This window comes from Lachnellula hyalina, assembly GCF_007821495.1.
Source record: "Lachnellula hyalina strain CBS 185.66 chromosome Unknown contig00302, whole genome shotgun sequence".
Taxonomy (NCBI): Eukaryota; Fungi; Ascomycota; class Leotiomycetes; order Helotiales; family Lachnaceae; genus Lachnellula; species Lachnellula hyalina.
In genome coordinates, this window is record NW_022157416.1 from 544 (window position 1) to 17,111 (window position 16,568).

The 16,568-nt window shown below is 48.8% G+C and overlaps 5 protein-coding genes across 5 annotated transcripts; 4 read left to right on the plus strand and 1 right to left on the minus strand.

The window, feature by feature from the left end:
• Window positions 1-1,144: 1,144 nt before the first annotated feature.
• Window positions 1,145-2,423, plus strand: aflH_2 (5'-hydroxyaverantin dehydrogenase; the record flags this gene model as incomplete). Its single annotated transcript, XM_031153936.1, has 3 exons — window positions 1,145-1,385; window positions 1,444-2,250; window positions 2,299-2,423. Coding segments are annotated over 3 exons (1,173 nt in total), but the record flags the coding sequence as incomplete, so codon positions are not given.
• A 411-nt stretch (window positions 2,424-2,834) lies between these two features.
• LHYA1_G009033 (uncharacterized protein) lies at window positions 2,835-4,207 on the plus strand (the record flags this gene model as incomplete). Its single annotated transcript, XM_031153937.1, has 6 exons — window positions 2,835-3,053; window positions 3,109-3,390; window positions 3,411-3,535; window positions 3,583-3,710; window positions 3,759-3,964; window positions 4,019-4,207. 6 exons carry the CDS (start codon window positions 2,835-2,837, stop codon window positions 4,205-4,207), a joined length of 1,149 nt encoding a protein of 382 aa, XP_031001041.1.
• A 6,993-nt stretch (window positions 4,208-11,200) lies between these two features.
• Window positions 11,201-11,533, plus strand: LHYA1_G009034 (uncharacterized protein; the record flags this gene model as incomplete). The annotated part of the gene is made up of 2 exons (XM_031153938.1): window positions 11,201-11,361; window positions 11,458-11,533. The coding sequence occupies 2 exons, from the start codon at window positions 11,201-11,203 to the stop codon at window positions 11,531-11,533; spliced, it is 237 nt and encodes a 78-aa protein (XP_031001043.1).
• A 710-nt stretch (window positions 11,534-12,243) lies between these two features.
• LHYA1_G009035 (uncharacterized protein) lies at window positions 12,244-13,274 on the minus strand (the record flags this gene model as incomplete). Its single annotated transcript, XM_031153939.1, has 2 exons — window positions 12,244-12,249; window positions 12,471-13,274. 2 exons carry the CDS (start codon window positions 13,272-13,274, stop codon window positions 12,244-12,246), a joined length of 810 nt encoding a protein of 269 aa, XP_031001044.1.
• A 1,348-nt stretch (window positions 13,275-14,622) lies between these two features.
• On the plus strand, window positions 14,623-16,525 carry KLC1 (Kinesin light chain; the record flags this gene model as incomplete). The annotated part of the gene is made up of 3 exons (XM_031153940.1): window positions 14,623-14,728; window positions 14,749-15,411; window positions 15,471-16,525. Coding segments are annotated over 3 exons (1,824 nt in total), but the record flags the coding sequence as incomplete, so codon positions are not given.
• Between the last annotated feature and the right edge of the window lie 43 nt (window positions 16,526-16,568).

The window sequence follows — 16,568 nt, forward strand, 5'->3', positions numbered from 1 at the left end:
TTTCTTAAGTTCCGTCCTATATATGTTCGGTTTCCGGCGATCTCGCTTAACGCCAGGCATTAAAGTCATTACTAAGCTGAATGTGGGGCACCGTGCACCACAGTACCTCCAGCCACTTTTTGATCTTATTGCCTAAGGCTCTAAAAATGAAATTATAGCATACATTATAGGCCGTCCGGGGTCGATTTGGTCTTGCCCAAATATCGTTTAGTCGCACCGCTGCGAAGTACTGATCCGCGTGGCGATCTTATATAAAGTTGCACGCCACAGCCGCCATAAGGCTAAGGATGATTTCCTATGCTATAGTAAGGTCCCAGAGCGCGGATATGATCCCTTTAGATATATTAGAGAGAATAAGAGATTGGTGGTGGAGCTGTAATAAAGGAACTCTATTTCGCTGTAAAAAGAGACTCTTTACAAATCAGGCGCGAGAGCGACGATATAAATATATTTTTTTAATAACTTAACAACTTTATAGACTTACTAAGAAAAAATTCATGATTTCAAAACTATAAATTCGTCTCGCTACGCAGGGAGAGACGTTATAGGGGCTTTAAGGTGTCCAGGAATAGATAAGAAAGACAACTTATAAAAAAATATAAGAAATATTAAGGTGTGCACAGATTTCAAGATGCTTCAAGTCAAAGTACCTATCAATTTTTTCGGCACACCGGTTTTTTCGGCACGCAGGGATGGATGTTAATCTGGAGGGTGAGTGATCTATACCAATATCACCTTTCTCTCCTTACCCCGCATTTTGTTTTTCGGGTCCGGTCCGGACAAAGCGGGGAGCCGAGCCTTGACCCAGAGCAGCCAGAAAACAATTAGTTCAAACCATCCACCTCAGCTGGGCTTACACAAAATCATCTCACATCTTACTTGTACGATGGATTCGTTTCTTTTATATAGAAAAAGGGAAACGTGTCATGTTGCAGAATTAGCAATTAAGGTTTTTATTCTACCGTTCACTGCTGACACCCATGCTTTTGATCAGTCCGCACACCTGTCTTGAACCTATCTACTCATAGCTACGCATAGCTACGAGTATATCTTGTATCTGTATGTGAGTGATACATGCGAAGAGAAATCTTCGATTGCTGACCTTGATGCAGTTGACAATATCATATATGACTTTACGTGAAGCCCGGCTTTTCAGTTTGTAGCTTGTTTCTTCCGGCCATCAAACCTCACGAATCAGCACTACTCCTACTCCTCCCTCACGATGCCTCAAGATCGGAATAACCTTGTCAAGGCTACCCGACAATCTCCTCCAATCGATACAAGCGCGCCATATGATGCTGGATGGGTGGCAGGAAAAACAATTGTAATTACTGGAGGCGCATCTGGTTTCGGCGAAGGATTCTTCAGGAAATGGGCGGAGAATGGTAGTGAAATTCTGGCGAATCGCATTCACATTCGAGCCCCAATTAACGTGCTACGCAGGCGCAAATGTCATAATCGGAGATCTCAATGCCGGGCGAGGACGAGCTCTGGTGGAAGAGATCCGCAAGAACACTGGCAGTCAACACCACCATTTCATCCCTCTGGACGTGACGAACTGGCAGAACCAGGTGGACTTCTTCCGTGAAGCACTCAAGCTCAGCCCGCACGGTGGAATTGATGCTGTAGTTGCAAATGCGGGAATTACAGACGGCCTTCCCTCCTTCGATGACCCTCCCGAGAGCCTTGCTACACTCGAAGAACCCCCAAAACCCAATTTCCAATGCTACGAGGTCAACTTGACGGGCGTCATGTACACAGCACATCTCGCTATATTCCATCTTGGCCGAAACCCCAATTCCAAGAAGGCAGATCCCTCCACCACACCCGGCGCGAATCAACGAGACCGGCATCTGCTACTGATCGGATCCATTGCTTCAGTCGCTGCCATTCCAACCCAAATACAATACTGCGTATCGAAGCATGGCGTGCTTGGGATGTTTAGATCCCTGAGAGCGACATCGTTTATGCATGGAGCTCGCGTGAACATACTGTTGCCCTACTTCATTGATACTCCCATCATTCGTACGGAGGGGCGGCTGCTGCTGGCTGGAGGTGCATCTGGCAAACCGGAAGATGTGGTGGATGCTGGTACAAGGCTCATGGCCGACACAAGGATCAATGGGAGAGCTTTAGCAATTGGACCAAAGGTCACAGTGGTTAATGATTACGAATTGGTTGGCAAGGGAAGCGAGAATGGGAAGGAAACTGCTATCTGGGAGGCGTACGCCGATGACTTTGAGGAAACGGGTAATTGCACACTCTCGAGATCACGGTGACATGCTAACATTGAGACAGAGGTGTTCACGCGTCGACTCGTAGGACTTTTGAATCAAGTCGAACGCATTCGGGGTTGGGCTGGCTGGTCTTATGATATGGCACGAGCGTTCTTGTATCCCATTCAAAGTTGGCTGGGGAGATAGCCCGTCCGATTTTCATGCGTCTGCTGCTTCCTTTAGACTGCATTTATAATGTATATTACATACTCAATCGTTCACAACGTGTGTGCTCCACGGTAGGAGCAGGTTTCCTGTAGCTTCGTCCTAGTCGGGGCGAAGGTGCTATGCTTCGTCGCTCCTACCCTTTTCACGATTTCGCAGCAAGTGCAGTCGCAGTCAACGCAAAGTCTCCTTTCATAGACATCTTCTATCTTAATTCGCTAGGCCTCTGATACACTTTCAACTCCTCAGAGCAGCATAATCATAATCTCGTCAACGTTGAAGAGACTGCAGAACATTTTGGCCCTGCCTTTTGCTTTACACGGCCTCGGACTATTGACGTACAACAGCCTTTGTCGCCAATCTGTCTGCCATAAACTCGACCCTTCAGCCAATATGTGGCAACGAGCTACTTCATACGACGACGACCCTTTCACCTCACCGGCTCAAGAGGTCACACCGAGCGCGAACTACGGATGGGAAAACAGAGTTCGGCGACCTTCACGTTTCTCGGCACCTCGCTTTACACCTTTCAGGACTGGATTGCTACTTCTTGCAATTGGCATTATAGTGCTGTTTCGAGACTACATTCCCTCTCCAGCGTCACGACAGATGGTAAGATTGTATCCAGTCTCAAAGCCTGCCTGCGTGCTGATGCATCGCAGGTCAGCCCAGAAACCACCGAAATCTACAACACAACAACCATTCCCCATGCTGCCTTCCAACACCCGAGTCTAGCCTCTATCGAATACTCGATATCATTGATACTTTTCATTCCTACAAGTTCCCTGATACCTGTAACGTCTCCTCCCTCGATCTGCACGCACCCTTTGGTCCATTATGCCATGACCGAGCTTCAATGTTGACGGCCATGTCATCTGGAGGCCGCATTGGTCATGATGCTCCCTACATGCCTCGGGGCTGCGACATGCGTTGGTTCACGAGCGAGGAGGTTTGTGAGATCCTTGGGAGGTTCGATATGGTACTTCTAATTGGAGACTCAATGCTGCGCCATTTAATCGGGAGCATCACATCTTGATTCGAAGGGACCTGGGGCATGGAGCAGTCACAGATTGGAATTTCTCGACGCAGGAGAGGTAATACGCCGTATTCCTTGTGGTGGACACTTGCTGAGGAAAAATAGCAAAGAATGTTTCTGCAATGAACAGTTCGACGTCAAAGCATGCTCCGTGCAAGGGATCTACAAGACTGCCGACGTTCTTACAAATGATCCTGATAGCTTGTCATGCGCCAATTCGATCAACGTGATGAGTATGCTCATATTCCTAGCATACCAGGTTGTTACTGACACCCACATAGTAGAGCAGATCGTACGCTTTCCAATCCCCACAGAGGAGATCATCAGCTTGAAAGCTAGCATTGGCACAGAGGGCGACAAACCGAAAGCAGTCATCTTCGGCCATGGACTTTGGAGCAACCTGGATTTGCAGAAGACAGTAAACTGGCTAGATGCTGTACTCGAAGCCATCGGACCTGGATTTGCTCCGCAAGGGCATAGTCTTTTTGTGACGCCTAATGCTGCGGGAAAGGAAAAGCCGGATGGATGACTTGTGACACAGGGCAATAAAGCGCTGATGCTGTTTGAAGAAGCTGTTTCAGTGGAGGCGGCGAAGAAGGGGGTTGAGCATCTTGGGACGTGGAACATGAGCATCCAGAGCAACAAGTATGACGGGGTGCATCTTGATATGAAGGGGAACTTGGTCAAGGCGATGATGGTTATGAACTGGTTGAACTTGATTGAAAATTGATAAGAGGAAAAGACTGGGCTAGTCCATGTTCGTGTTGCTATCTGGGGTGGCTTTATCACTTGTACGGAGGACCTTTCTTGACATCTGAATGGATCAAACTTCTAAAGCACAAGAATATTACTGTCTCTCCGCAATGTCTATCTTCCACAATTACCAGATCGCAGAGCGGCACTCTTCACATCTTGCATACTGGTTATCATGGGAATATAGTTCTTGTCAACTTCACGACCAGATTGATTACATACATCATGACGATTACTCTGCGTAGATCCAGACAGAGGTCAAAGATGCAGTAGACAACATTTCTACACCGGGCATTACGTTTCCAGAAGACTGGACGGCAGTGTCGGAGCAATGCTCCTTTCTCCACCCAAAACCAACACATAATCTATATCTTCGGCGTTGGCATAGACTACTTAATCACAAACGCCTCAATCATCAATGGAATCGTTCACAACAGGCTACCAAGAGACACCCCCTCTCGATACATAGGCCGCTGCGTGCAGGAAGTCAATATAGGTGCATCCAGCACGCTGGAGATGGACGTAGTGGTTTTTAGACTGCAAGTTGTGGAGAAATATGGGAGGAAGCTTCTCGGGTACTTCTGCGCGTGCTGTTGCTTTGCAGTACTTTGACTAGTTAGTCATACGAGGAGGAAGAGAAGTCCATTGAAACTGCCTCGAGCATGAGAGCTGTCACGTACGTGACTAAGCGGGGTATTGCACCCCTCACTATTACCCCTGTCCGGTGAGTTTCTGTTGCTCAAACTACCGAAATTGACGGAGGAGACAACGAGGTGATGAATCGTAGAAAGACATCGAGGATTGGGATGGAACTGGCTGCTGCGAGGTTGCGGCGTGTCAGCAGAACGACACAAGTGTTGGATCGACAGAGTGAGTGCCGACTGATTTGAATCACATTGGCAAAGGTAGCCTTGAAAGCTTGACCAGTGTGGATATTCATTGGAACAAATGTTGTATTCATTCACACCCTCCAAGGGTATTACCTAGGTATTTATTTGATACTGCTGATGATACAGACCGTAATGCCAGAAATCGACTTTTGGTTCGAGTTACCCTCCGCGACCCTCCGCTTTCTATCCACTTCGCTTTTGGCCCCTCATACCACCGATGGCTCATACAGGCTATCCTGCTCGTCATGCAGCGCCTTCTTTCTTGCCAGGTTATTCTTGAATAATTGGGTGCCCATAGTCCACGCTCCCCCGAGGGGCTTTCCCCAATGCCTTGACTTTCGGTTGCCGGTGTTGGGGTTTAGAACGGAAGGCGAATTTTCGAAAGTGCCGGGTCGAAGCCAATGTCGGTTTTCGTGGATTCCTCGCATATAGTCCAGTTCGCTATACTCAGCTGCTTTCATAGATCTCACGTCTCCGGCTGGGAAGTTGCCAACTCTCCCGCCGCGGAAGATTTGATGGATGAAATCAATAGAAAGCTGCAGTGGGTTGCCTCTAGCTCTATTTCCAGTCCCCCCGATCCAGACTGATTTCAAGTTGTGGTTCTTCCGAACCTCAACAATGAGCTCGTGCTGTGCCCAATTAACGGTCGGAGTCTTGTGTCTCCTCGCCTTTTCTCCCCAATTCGAATCCCATATGATCAACATGGTTTCGCCACCTGGCAGATTGCGCCGGGTTATCGCCACCCAGGTATCCCAATTTTCTTGAGCGGAATTCGTGCCAGTCTGCCAGACCGACGATTTTTCTTTGGTGATAAAAAGTCCAATTTTGTAACTAGTATCTTCGTAGTGGTCGTCGAGAAAGTCTGTGAAGCAGTCAAGATTCTTCACATCATACTCATGATTCATGAGCTCAAAGTCTTCCTTGAGTTCCTCATTTTTAAACCCGATAGCATTTTCCATAAGACACGGGTCGTCATACGAGTCATACGAAGTGCCGTATGTTTCGATCAACCGTTTGAGGGTGTCCTGGACCTGTTTGGCAGTGCATGTTGCTGGGAGGTTTGTGGTGACACGTGGAGCGGAGGGAGTTCTGGCAGGAGTGAAGGCCGGTGATGCATTATGTCTTCTAAGGGGAAACGTTCGTGCAGGACTTGCATCATACAAGTTGGAATTACCGACAGATTCCGATTTGAGTCTTTCAGGATGAACATCATCGCCATCGCTTTTCTCAAGGAACCCTTCAGGACCCTTTCGTAGACTCATGCTTTCCAACATTTCAGGCGAAATTTCGAAGAAGTTGGCGGCCCTCATCATTAGAATTCGAAAGTCCCCCAATGTAGCATATGGAGTTCCTTGGTTGTTGTGTTCCCAAAGACGTGTGATTGTCGCACAGTTGACGTGCATTCTCGCGTTCTCGAAGGAGTTTGTCTTTGCGATAGGCAAAACAGCTTCGAGGAACCTCAAGTTATGCTGAACTTTGAAAATCCAAGCTCGCGCCAGAGGCATTGGCCATAAGTTCATGATCTCTTGTTGCAATGCTGCGAGTTTTTGATTATCATTCACCACTGGTCCCTTAAGGTTCATCATTTTCCAATGAGGTATGATGTCTTCGGGGGAAGCGCCTGCTAGCTGAGAGGATATTGAATGTCCTCGGACTGGTGTTGTGGAAGTGGGACAATTGAGATGTAGTCGCTTGGGAACTGGTTGGAGACTCTGGCCAACCCTTGCTCGTTTTAATCCGGGTGACTGTGAAGACCCATTATCTGTGATTGACGAATTGTTGGCGTGAGCTGGATAGCCCTTATAAGCTCCGTCATTGGGCAAGTTTTTCTGCTCGAGTTCCTTCTGGTTGTGACTCTCGAATAGCTCAGCGATGAGCGCCAGCACCCGGATGACATTGTCTTCCTTGTCAAAAAGGCCAATGGGGAAACTATCTTCCAGATCTTGTGCAATTTTCCCGATGAAAACCTTGAGCCGGGCCTTTGGTGGTCCAATTCGGTAATTTTTACCAAACATACCACTGTCGTTTCCGCGACACAAAATCTCGCTGGACAACTCTTGTCGTTGGCGTGATGTTGGGAGTCGAAATGGCTCAGCACCGGAAGCATATGGACCCGTCCATTTGTTGTAAGCATGTCCGAATATGGTTTCTGGAGTAGACGTCGGTGGAATGTTTGGGGTCTCGCGGAACGGAAGCCATTTGAACATGGATTTATTGGAATCACTACCATTTACCCCAAATCGTGAAGACTCGCGTTCCAGGTTGGTGTCTATATGATCGTTAAATCGCTGTCCGTGGCCTCCACTGGGGTCGGGCATGCAGCTGTCTGGGAGCGAGGACGGCCCGCTGCTCTTCCTGGAGTTTTTGGTCAACTTAGCCGCAGCTTTCAAGGCCTTGGTGACATCGCGACTGGTGAGTAAGGAGGAGCGACAATCTTCAGCTAAGCTACTATTCCGATGATCAATCGCATCCCTGAGAAGTGCTGAAGCGCGGTCCAAGTTCACTTTCTTGCTCAACTTAGCAAGTTTGTGCAACAGCCTTTCGCACAGAGTATGAATTTCGGCAATCATGGTGGATATCGTGTTCAGCGAATGCTCGCCCCAGTTCTCCTTGATGATGTTAAGTTCAAGTTCTTGTCCGGGTGAGAAAGAAGGCGGGCTTGAATGTGACGGGATTTCTACCACGAGCCTAGAGCGGCGTGGAGTTGGTGGGCGAATCTCTGTTTCCGGAGGAAAGTCCATCTGCACTTCTTGAATTGGGGCATTTTGGGGTCTGATTTGACCCGTTGACGGTGTAACCTCAGTCGAGACTTCCTCGGCCTGAAAAAAGTCGTCAACTAATACCCGACGTTGATTTGAGGTATGATGTGCATGTTTGTGAACTTTGGATGCTGCCTTCTTAGCTATGGCCCCTTCCTTGATGGTTTTGTCTCTTGCCTTGGCACTGCCTGAACTTCCATCTGTGTGGTTGGTGTTGTCGCGACAAACCGCGCGCAATGTCAGCGCGTTTGACTCTAAATGCCGTGTTCTCTGCTGCAGCGTCTCAATCTCGCGGTTGGCTTCTTCCAGCTGGCCCCTCAGTGATGCCGACAAGAGCAAACTTTTATTCTTCCAAAGTTGGTTCATATCTTGCTCCTTTTTGGCGAGAGCGATTTCAAGCATCTTGTCCATCTCTGTCTGGAAATTAACAGCCAGAACATGAGGCGAAGCCATGTTGGAGGCTTGCGATTGCCCATTCGGGATGTGGCCACCACTAGAGGCAAAATGATTCCCTGAAGATCTAGTTGCTAAGCTCTTTTGATCCACCGACCCGGAATCAAAGTTGCCAGTAGAAAAATGTGTAGATGGGCCAGCTTGTGCGATTGCGCTGGCCGACGCTGATGCTCGATGTTGATCTTCTCCTGAGTGTCGTGGATCAACCGAAACAACCCCCAAATGACCTCCATCAAGTGCAGCCTCGCATGCCTGAAAATCGACCATTTTCCACCTCGAAATCCCTCCTGGCGGAAACGAAGGATAAATCATGCTGAACTCCCACTTGTAGAAGTTTGGAGGATTTGGATCTGACCGAAGGACGTTGAGAAGGGCACTATAATGGTGTATCTGGCGGCCAATGGTGGATTCTGTTTCCGCATCGTCAGATTGTGTCTACGCGATTTGGATGTTTCGGACAAAAAAAATGAAAAACATCATCATCTTCTCTTTAACATGTGGCGCTTTGTACTTACCAATGGTCGCCTGGAGTCTATGCCGTAATCTCATATAAGCTTTGTTGAGTACCTTGCTTGAAGGGCCATCTAGGTATCATCAGATGAGCATCTAAGATGAGGACAAGACAGAACTTACCATGATATTTGTATTCCACCATATTGTTTCCACCGATCGACCGAGCACTGCGGTCTACGACTGGGACAGCGCTCACGTCTAGAGCTGGGAAGTTGAGGTATTTGCCTCCTGTTGCTCGATTCTTCCTTTGAATCTTTCGCGATGAAAACAGACCGCACGAGGATTTCTGCAAAAGCAGCAAAAATAAGCAAGTGTCCAAATCGATCGCACAGAAAACACCTTCGGCTGGCATAGACAAAGCAAACATCTTTTCATTAATGTACTGCAATTCAATAGCAAGGGTATTGATGTTGAGTACCCCTGTGCGGCCCAGCCACCACTCGCATTGCTTGATTATCTACACCTTAGCTTTGAATGCCCCTGCCCGGAAATGCCTTTGTCTCCTGCAGACTAGATTTTTGCTCCGAATCGAATTGAGGTTTGAGTCTTGCAACTGCAATGTTGAACACCTCATTGTCTGTGGAGGCGCGGTATGCGCACGAACCCCTTCACTCCTAATCATCTCACAGAGGAGTCGTCTTCTACACGCTGACGGAAGCGTGTAGTTGCAGCGGGATGCGGCAGTCAAGAAAGAGGACCTTGATGTTGGTCTCAACCTGAGATCTGAGAGATCTGTGCGAAGGATGGGATGCAAATTGCCCTTCTAACCGAACGTTTCAACCACCAATTCGGGGGTTCTCTCTGCAAATCGGCGTCGTGAGCACGCGCAGCTTTTTCTTTGCTTTTTAACTGCATGGGCTTCACGCGTCGCATGTCGCCCAAATCATCAGCTCAGATTGCCGTTTTTTTTTATTACGAATCAAAAGCTCAACGGGCTTCCGCAGAAATTTTTAATTTAGGCACAAGACCGAATACTCTCCCCACATGCCGGACCCAAGAGTCTTTTCGACCTTCAAAAGCACCAAATTGCATCTTGGGTTCTGCCACGCCGCAATATCACCCTGAATGTGTCGCGGATGATGCATTGCTTTGGGCAGCCAGCTAATTGCGTTTCAAGATGGAAATGAAGCAGACTTGCGAGAATCGGCCAGCCATGTACAGATTGCTCTGTTTCTTGGACTTCTGGGCTGAAACGTTAGAGTAAACGTTAGAGTGGCAGAAAGTACGCTTGCCTTTGGCTGTGATGCTAGAGTATATGGTGACTGGTTGACTCAAGGAAGCTTGCGCTTCTTCCTGCTCGTAAATTTCGGGCGAGATGGTGAGCAGTGTTCATCATTCGTTGCAGTTCTGCAGGTGGGCGCTTTAGCAACAAGGCGTGCTGAGCCATCGTGCTCGAATGAAAGTTTTCTTCGAGTCGTTTCTGTTAATGTTTTCCGCGTACAAGTACATCCCGTCTGTAAAATCCAAAGGGGTTGTCTTTCACTTTCCCCCCTGCGTTTTATTGATTTTGACGTGTTCCACATCCGCAGTCGAACTTGTTGTGATGCCATACCATTTCGACTGCATCAACCTCCAGCTTGTCAGCCAAAGGAGTGTTCTTTGCTTCTTGATAATACCCTCACGAACGAGTCAAATTTTGTTATCTGCGGGTGCGTTTGAAATGGCAGTATTTGACAAAGTTTTGTTGTGTGCCGGTCGAGTCGTCAGGATGGCTCGGTGTCGGGTTTCCTCCGCACGAATACAAAGATCCCAGGTCAAACCTTTCAGCATGAAATGCCCTGCGTATTCTCGCTCTTTCGTAGTATTTGCATATAGAGTGAAATACGCAAGTAGTTGTGTGGAATACAGAAAAGGGGCTTCGGGAGGTCTCGTGGCTCGACGCAGTGTTCGCAACGAAGAATGAATTAGTTCAATTAAACATTACTCTCTTCAAGACAGCCTGCTCCTTCAACCATGGCTCTATATATTACTTACAGATAATGACTAGTTTACCTTCCCCGCTTCCTAAAACCCACAATGTGTGGGGTGCATAAGCGCCCGCGGGTACCCCTCATTACCTAGTCCTCTCCACCAATCAACTCCTCATTATTCATGCAAGGACAGTGAACCTGCCACTAAGAACTCCCCCTCCTACCGGGCACTATTCTTCCCATCCCTTCGTTTATGCAATAGTGGGCTGTTATTTCTGACACAGCTTCCAGGGCTTGATTAGGCGTCCTCGTCCTCTACTTTTAACCTCTTCAACTGCAAGAACTCACAACAAACTCTTCCAGGAGAAGCAGATAAAGACAAACGACGGCATATAAATCAACGTTTGCCTATCCCAATCTTTTCATCGACCCCGCACATTTCAGCATGTCTCTCGTACGAAGCATCGCGCGTACACGGCTCCAAGCCCCGCAGTTGAGGCAGTTCAGGCAGCTCGGCTCAGATACAATGGTCAGCACGAAGACTTCAGGACGTGCGAAGCCAGACTGGGGATACCAGGCAAAGAGAGCTGGCGGCACAGCCATGATGTAGGTTCTCCTTTTCTCCATCTGCCTCTTTGTTTGATGAGTGCCGCTGCATGACACCCACGATCTTGAACGGGTGCTGACTTTCCCCCTTGATAGGTACGTTCCTGTGGTCGCGGTTGTTATGTTCTGGCCTTATACTGTCAAGCCTGTCATGGATCGAGTTCGGTGGTAGTTATGTACATCTGCTATGTTGGAGTCAGACTTTTCGAGGAACCAGGAATGGGATGGGATACAATGGAATACCGATGGAGTCATCAAGTTACAATAACAAATATATTTCCCAATGAGTAACATGAGAGATGCTTCTCTCCCTCTACATTTTCGTGGTTCCGATTCGTAGGACTAAGGAGATGCTGATGCTGCATTTGAGTGAGATGATGTAGGAGTGTATCGTTATCCCACAACTTGTAGTATGGCTCAGTCGAATTTACCTCTGGCAATAATGCTGTGCGTTGTATCTTCACACACTTATAATCAACCTGGAGCCGTTCCTTCAATCGTGCCTTTTGCTCTTTGAGCTATTACTCGCACTCTTCCTCAACTCGCGCTTTTTCCTTTTCGAGTCGTGTTTGATGTTTTTGGCCAAGCTTCTGTTCTTCTTTCCTACACTACCAATATGCGCTCCTCTTCCCCTGCCTTCTGGAATGAAACCTTTATGTTTGGATCCTGACGAGTAAGAACTTGAAAACGAAATAGCTATGCTGGGCCGAGGCGGTTTCGGACAAGACGGGTTGTCTATAGGTTTAAAACCTGTCAGCTAGAGCGTGGGGAATAATTTACATGTCATTGAACAGTTACAAGTACAGTCACGAGATACTCTGCAAAGCTCACGACGCTGAGACTATGCTGATCCTGGACCAGGAATTAGATGAAAAGTGTGATTTATTTCTAGTTATATTACTACTTTCCACTTGCTTTATATTGTGCTAAAGCCTCACTTCCGACGATTCCTAACACGATAATATACTGCGGCTTTCTCGGTTCCTTTTCAGCTTCTGTCTCAGAGTATAGATCCATTCATCAAGAAACATCCAAAGCCATAGTAAGATAAACCACAAAGAGATAATAGCTGTGCCTATGAGACTAATTATGCTGAAGTATCGACATACGTGCCACATTGTCTCCCAATGAAAGGCTCTCAATTGGTCAGCCGCAAGTGCAACCTGCATCGAGTTCAGGATCGTAGAAACTACGGCAAATACAAAAAGTATTGGCCCGTATAGCCGTCCGAAGAAGTCTCCGTACTGTCCGTGCACCTGTTCGAAATGGAATTTGCGGAGAAGTAGTGGCGCATATAAATTGAGCCGCGTTAACCTTAGTTCGCCATAACAGTATCTCCTCGTCACGGCTGTGTCTTTAATCTGGCTGAGTTCCGAGATGAGGCGGCAAAAAGATGGCCAGTCTACGTCTTTAGGGATGAGACGAAGATGGTCTTGCTGAGCAATGTGAAAGTCGGATTCGTGTCGGATCAAATAGCGGTACGTCCGCAGGAACCCAGTCGCAGCCTTACAGAGGTCGCTCCGACTGTAGCCCGCTTGGTCTGAGCCCGTATCTAGATATGTTTTCCAGAATGTCTGTGATAGCAGATATCGTGGCAGAGGTTTTATAAAGATTCGATCATATATCCAAACCAGATGCAGTCGTGGCTCTTCCGTGACGATGATCTCACGACCCTTGATCCGCTGGCGGTGCAACGGGCTGATATTAGCGCTCGAGAAAGTCGTCAGAATCCAGAGATGCGGCGCCATCATTTCTAAGTCTCTGCTCCAGAATTCCTGCTCCAGAAATTGTCTTATGCAGGGAGCGTCGTTCAATATAACCAAAGGGTAGCCTGGCAAAGTCGTGGTCGTTGGCGCTTCAGGTGCAGGCTCGTAGTCGTGCACAAGCTGAGCTTCTTTGGAGAATGGAGGCATGTCCAGTCGTAAGAAGTATGTCTAAATGGGTCAACTTTGCACAGGCAACCGATTGTGGAAGCAATATATATCTTCGATGTGAGGAATAGACTTGCGCCTGAGGCAGTGAGGAGCTCGCTTTCAGCTGTGCTCTCAGCCCCCGCCCCCTCAGCCGCAGTCTTGCTGCAGGCCGACCGAGCAGGCAGAGCGCGCTTCTTGCTCAGCGTGGTATATACTTAACAGTTGCCTGCGCATTTGTACGCTGCCCTTTTTCAACCTTAAGCTTTCGTCACATCTGGGTTATACACTGGAGGCAAAGCATGGTACGTCTACGCCCCTCCCCCACCCTTCAGGCACGACAGGCTAACCCCGGGACTAGGCTCGGTCGGTGACCAACGACGACATTGGCCTGAAGGTGCTCCGCGAGGCACCAGAGGGAGAAGCTACGCAAATTGTTGAGTACGTTCGCATATACTGCCCAACTTGCTCAGACTTGTGCTAAGCCGCCAGTATTGTCGCAATCCATGGCCTGGGCGCTCATCCGGACGACAGCTGGTGTAAGAACGTCGGCACGGCGAAGAACCCACAATGGTTCAACTGGCTCATTGAAGACACTATGCTGCCAGCAGTAGCAACCCATGCACGCATTTTGAGATATGGATACCAGTCGGGGTGGTTTGGCAAAGAGACAATGCAGCAGAACGTGTCTACGGTAGCAGATCGGTTGCTGCGAGCCTTGAAGCGGAAAAGAAAGGTGCCAACCCCTTTTACAAGCGTAGTGCGTCTGCTAACCTGGTTAGGATGTTTCATTTCGTCCACTGCTATTTATAGCACATTGTTTTGGCGGTCTAGTTGTACTAAAGGTGAGAAAGTAAATTCGGTGAGGATGTGCCAGCTGCTAAGGTTTCTCAGACACTGCTAGAAGCCGAACAGTACCAAAGCGAATGGCCTGGAGTGTTCCAATCGACCACAGGCCTAATTTTCTTCGGCACGCCCTTTCGAGGTGCGGAGGGGATGGGTCAGATGGAGATGCTAGCAGCGGCGCGGCGTGAATACTGCGAGGATCAGGTGCAGCCTACTGTTCTTAATATACTCCAGCCGGGGAACGCGTATCTTCAAGATACGGTCGATGGCTTCTTAAAGAAGATGCGGGGCCAGACGAACAAGACTCAGATTGCATGCTTCTTCGAGCTCAAGTCAAGCAATGTAGGGAGGATTGTGGGCAACCAGGATCGGATTGTAGGTTAGGCAAGTACTTATGATACAAGGCTGACCAACGCTACAGAGATTTATAGTCAGTGAGCACGCTGGTTGTCTCGACCTGTCTGAGTCGATAAATAAATACTCACTCTCGCGGACCCATTTCGACATGAACAAATTTGGAAACGCTGATGAGGAAGACTTTGAAACAATGGCAGAAGTAATCGATGATATGATCAAGGCATCTTCTGCACTCGTGCTGGCTCGATCTCAGTGTAATTATACATCTTAATAGTAGGTGAACATAAATGGAAGTTGACTAGTTTGGCAGACTACGGCAAGCATAAGGTCGACTTCAGCCTGCGTGGTGTGCCCGTAGTGGGCCATTTCATCCAACGCGACGCAGAGATGCGAGATCTGGAGCGGCTTCTTCTTGAACATGCAGCCGATACCAGCCGTCAAAAGGTCGTTGTTCTCCACGGCCTCGGAGGCATAGGCAAAACGCAGCTGGCAGTCGAGTGCGCGCGGGAACACCATCGTAGATTCAGTAGCGTCATCTGGCTGGACGGGTCGTCAAAGGCTAGTCTGAAACAGTCGTTTGTAGGCATGGCGCAGAGGCTACCACAGGACGAGCTAACGGCAGACGGCGTGGAGATGCTGGGACAACCTGCTATTGATGGTGATGCGGCGGTGCGCGAATGCCTCCGGTGGCTGTCCCTCCTGTCGAACCGCCAGTGGCTCTTAGTCTTTGACAATGTGGACCGCGACTTTCACAACCAAGATGATCCGCAGGCATATAATGTAAAAGCCTATTTCCCCCAGACAGACCACGGCTTGATTCTCATCACGAGTCGGCTAGCTAGCCTGCAGAGGTACGGATTGGGGATCAAGGTAGGGACAGTTGGCACGGAACAGGCAAGAGCGATACTGGAGAAGAATGCTGGACGGATGATCAAGGGTAAGCTTACAATCGCCTACCTGGTGAAAATTTCATCACAACTAATATGCTACCAATAGACGCCGATGCCATTCTCGACCGACTCGACGGGCTTCCTTTAGCCCTTACTCAAGCTGGCTCGTACATTCAAGAGACGAACATGTCTGCATTCGACTATGCAAAGCACTATGATAGCACCTGGGAGCGGCTGATGCAGAGCCAAGGCCAGCTTCCGCTCGAGGAGTATGGCGACCGGAACGTCTTGACGACGTGGATGATATCGTACGAGCAGGTGCAGAAGCAAAGCGAGGAAGCGGCGTGGCTACTCAAGCTGTGGGGATTTCTGGATCACGGCGAGCTCTGGTATGAGCTGGTTGCAGCTGGATCAAAATTCCCTGAAGATATAGATACTCCGACGTGGCTTCTTGAAATTGCAGAGGACGAGCTGGCATACACTAATGCGGTAGGCCTTTTATCGCGTTACTCGCTCGCGGATGCAAGGGAAGACAGCAACAGCCATTCGATGCACTCGGTACTGCATCGATGGTGCAAGCGGCTGGCGGAGAACGAGGAGCGATACGATCTTGGCTGCATAGCGGCGGGAATAGTGGCATTGAATGCGCCATCTGAATCGGAGGCGGAGTTCTGGAAAAAGCGGAGGCGACTGCTGGTCCATGCTATAATTGTTAGCGGGTGGATAGTAGGGGTGTATTCCATTGGGAAACAGACCGGCGGAGGCAAATTTCCAGCGTGGATATATCATAATCTAGGCCATATATTAGCAGGCGAAGTCCGATTCAAGGAGGCGGAAGCGATGTTCACTAGGGCGCTGCAAGGCTACGAGGAGGCACTTGGACCGAAGCATATATTAACACTCTCAGCGGTTTGGCGCCTAGGCAGCCTCTATGCAGGCCAAGGCCAGCTAGCGGAGGCGGAGGTGATATACACTCGAGCGCTGCAAGGCTATAAGGAGGCACTTGGACCAAAGCATACATCCACACTCCAGATAGTTGGGAACCTAGGCATCCTCTATAGAAAGCAAGGCAAGCTAGCGGAGGCGGAGGTGATGTACACTCAGGCGCTGCAAGGCTGCAAGGAGACACTTGGACCAAAGCATACATTAATACTCTTAACGGTTGGGAACCTAGGCAGCCTCTATACAATGCAAGGCAAGCTGG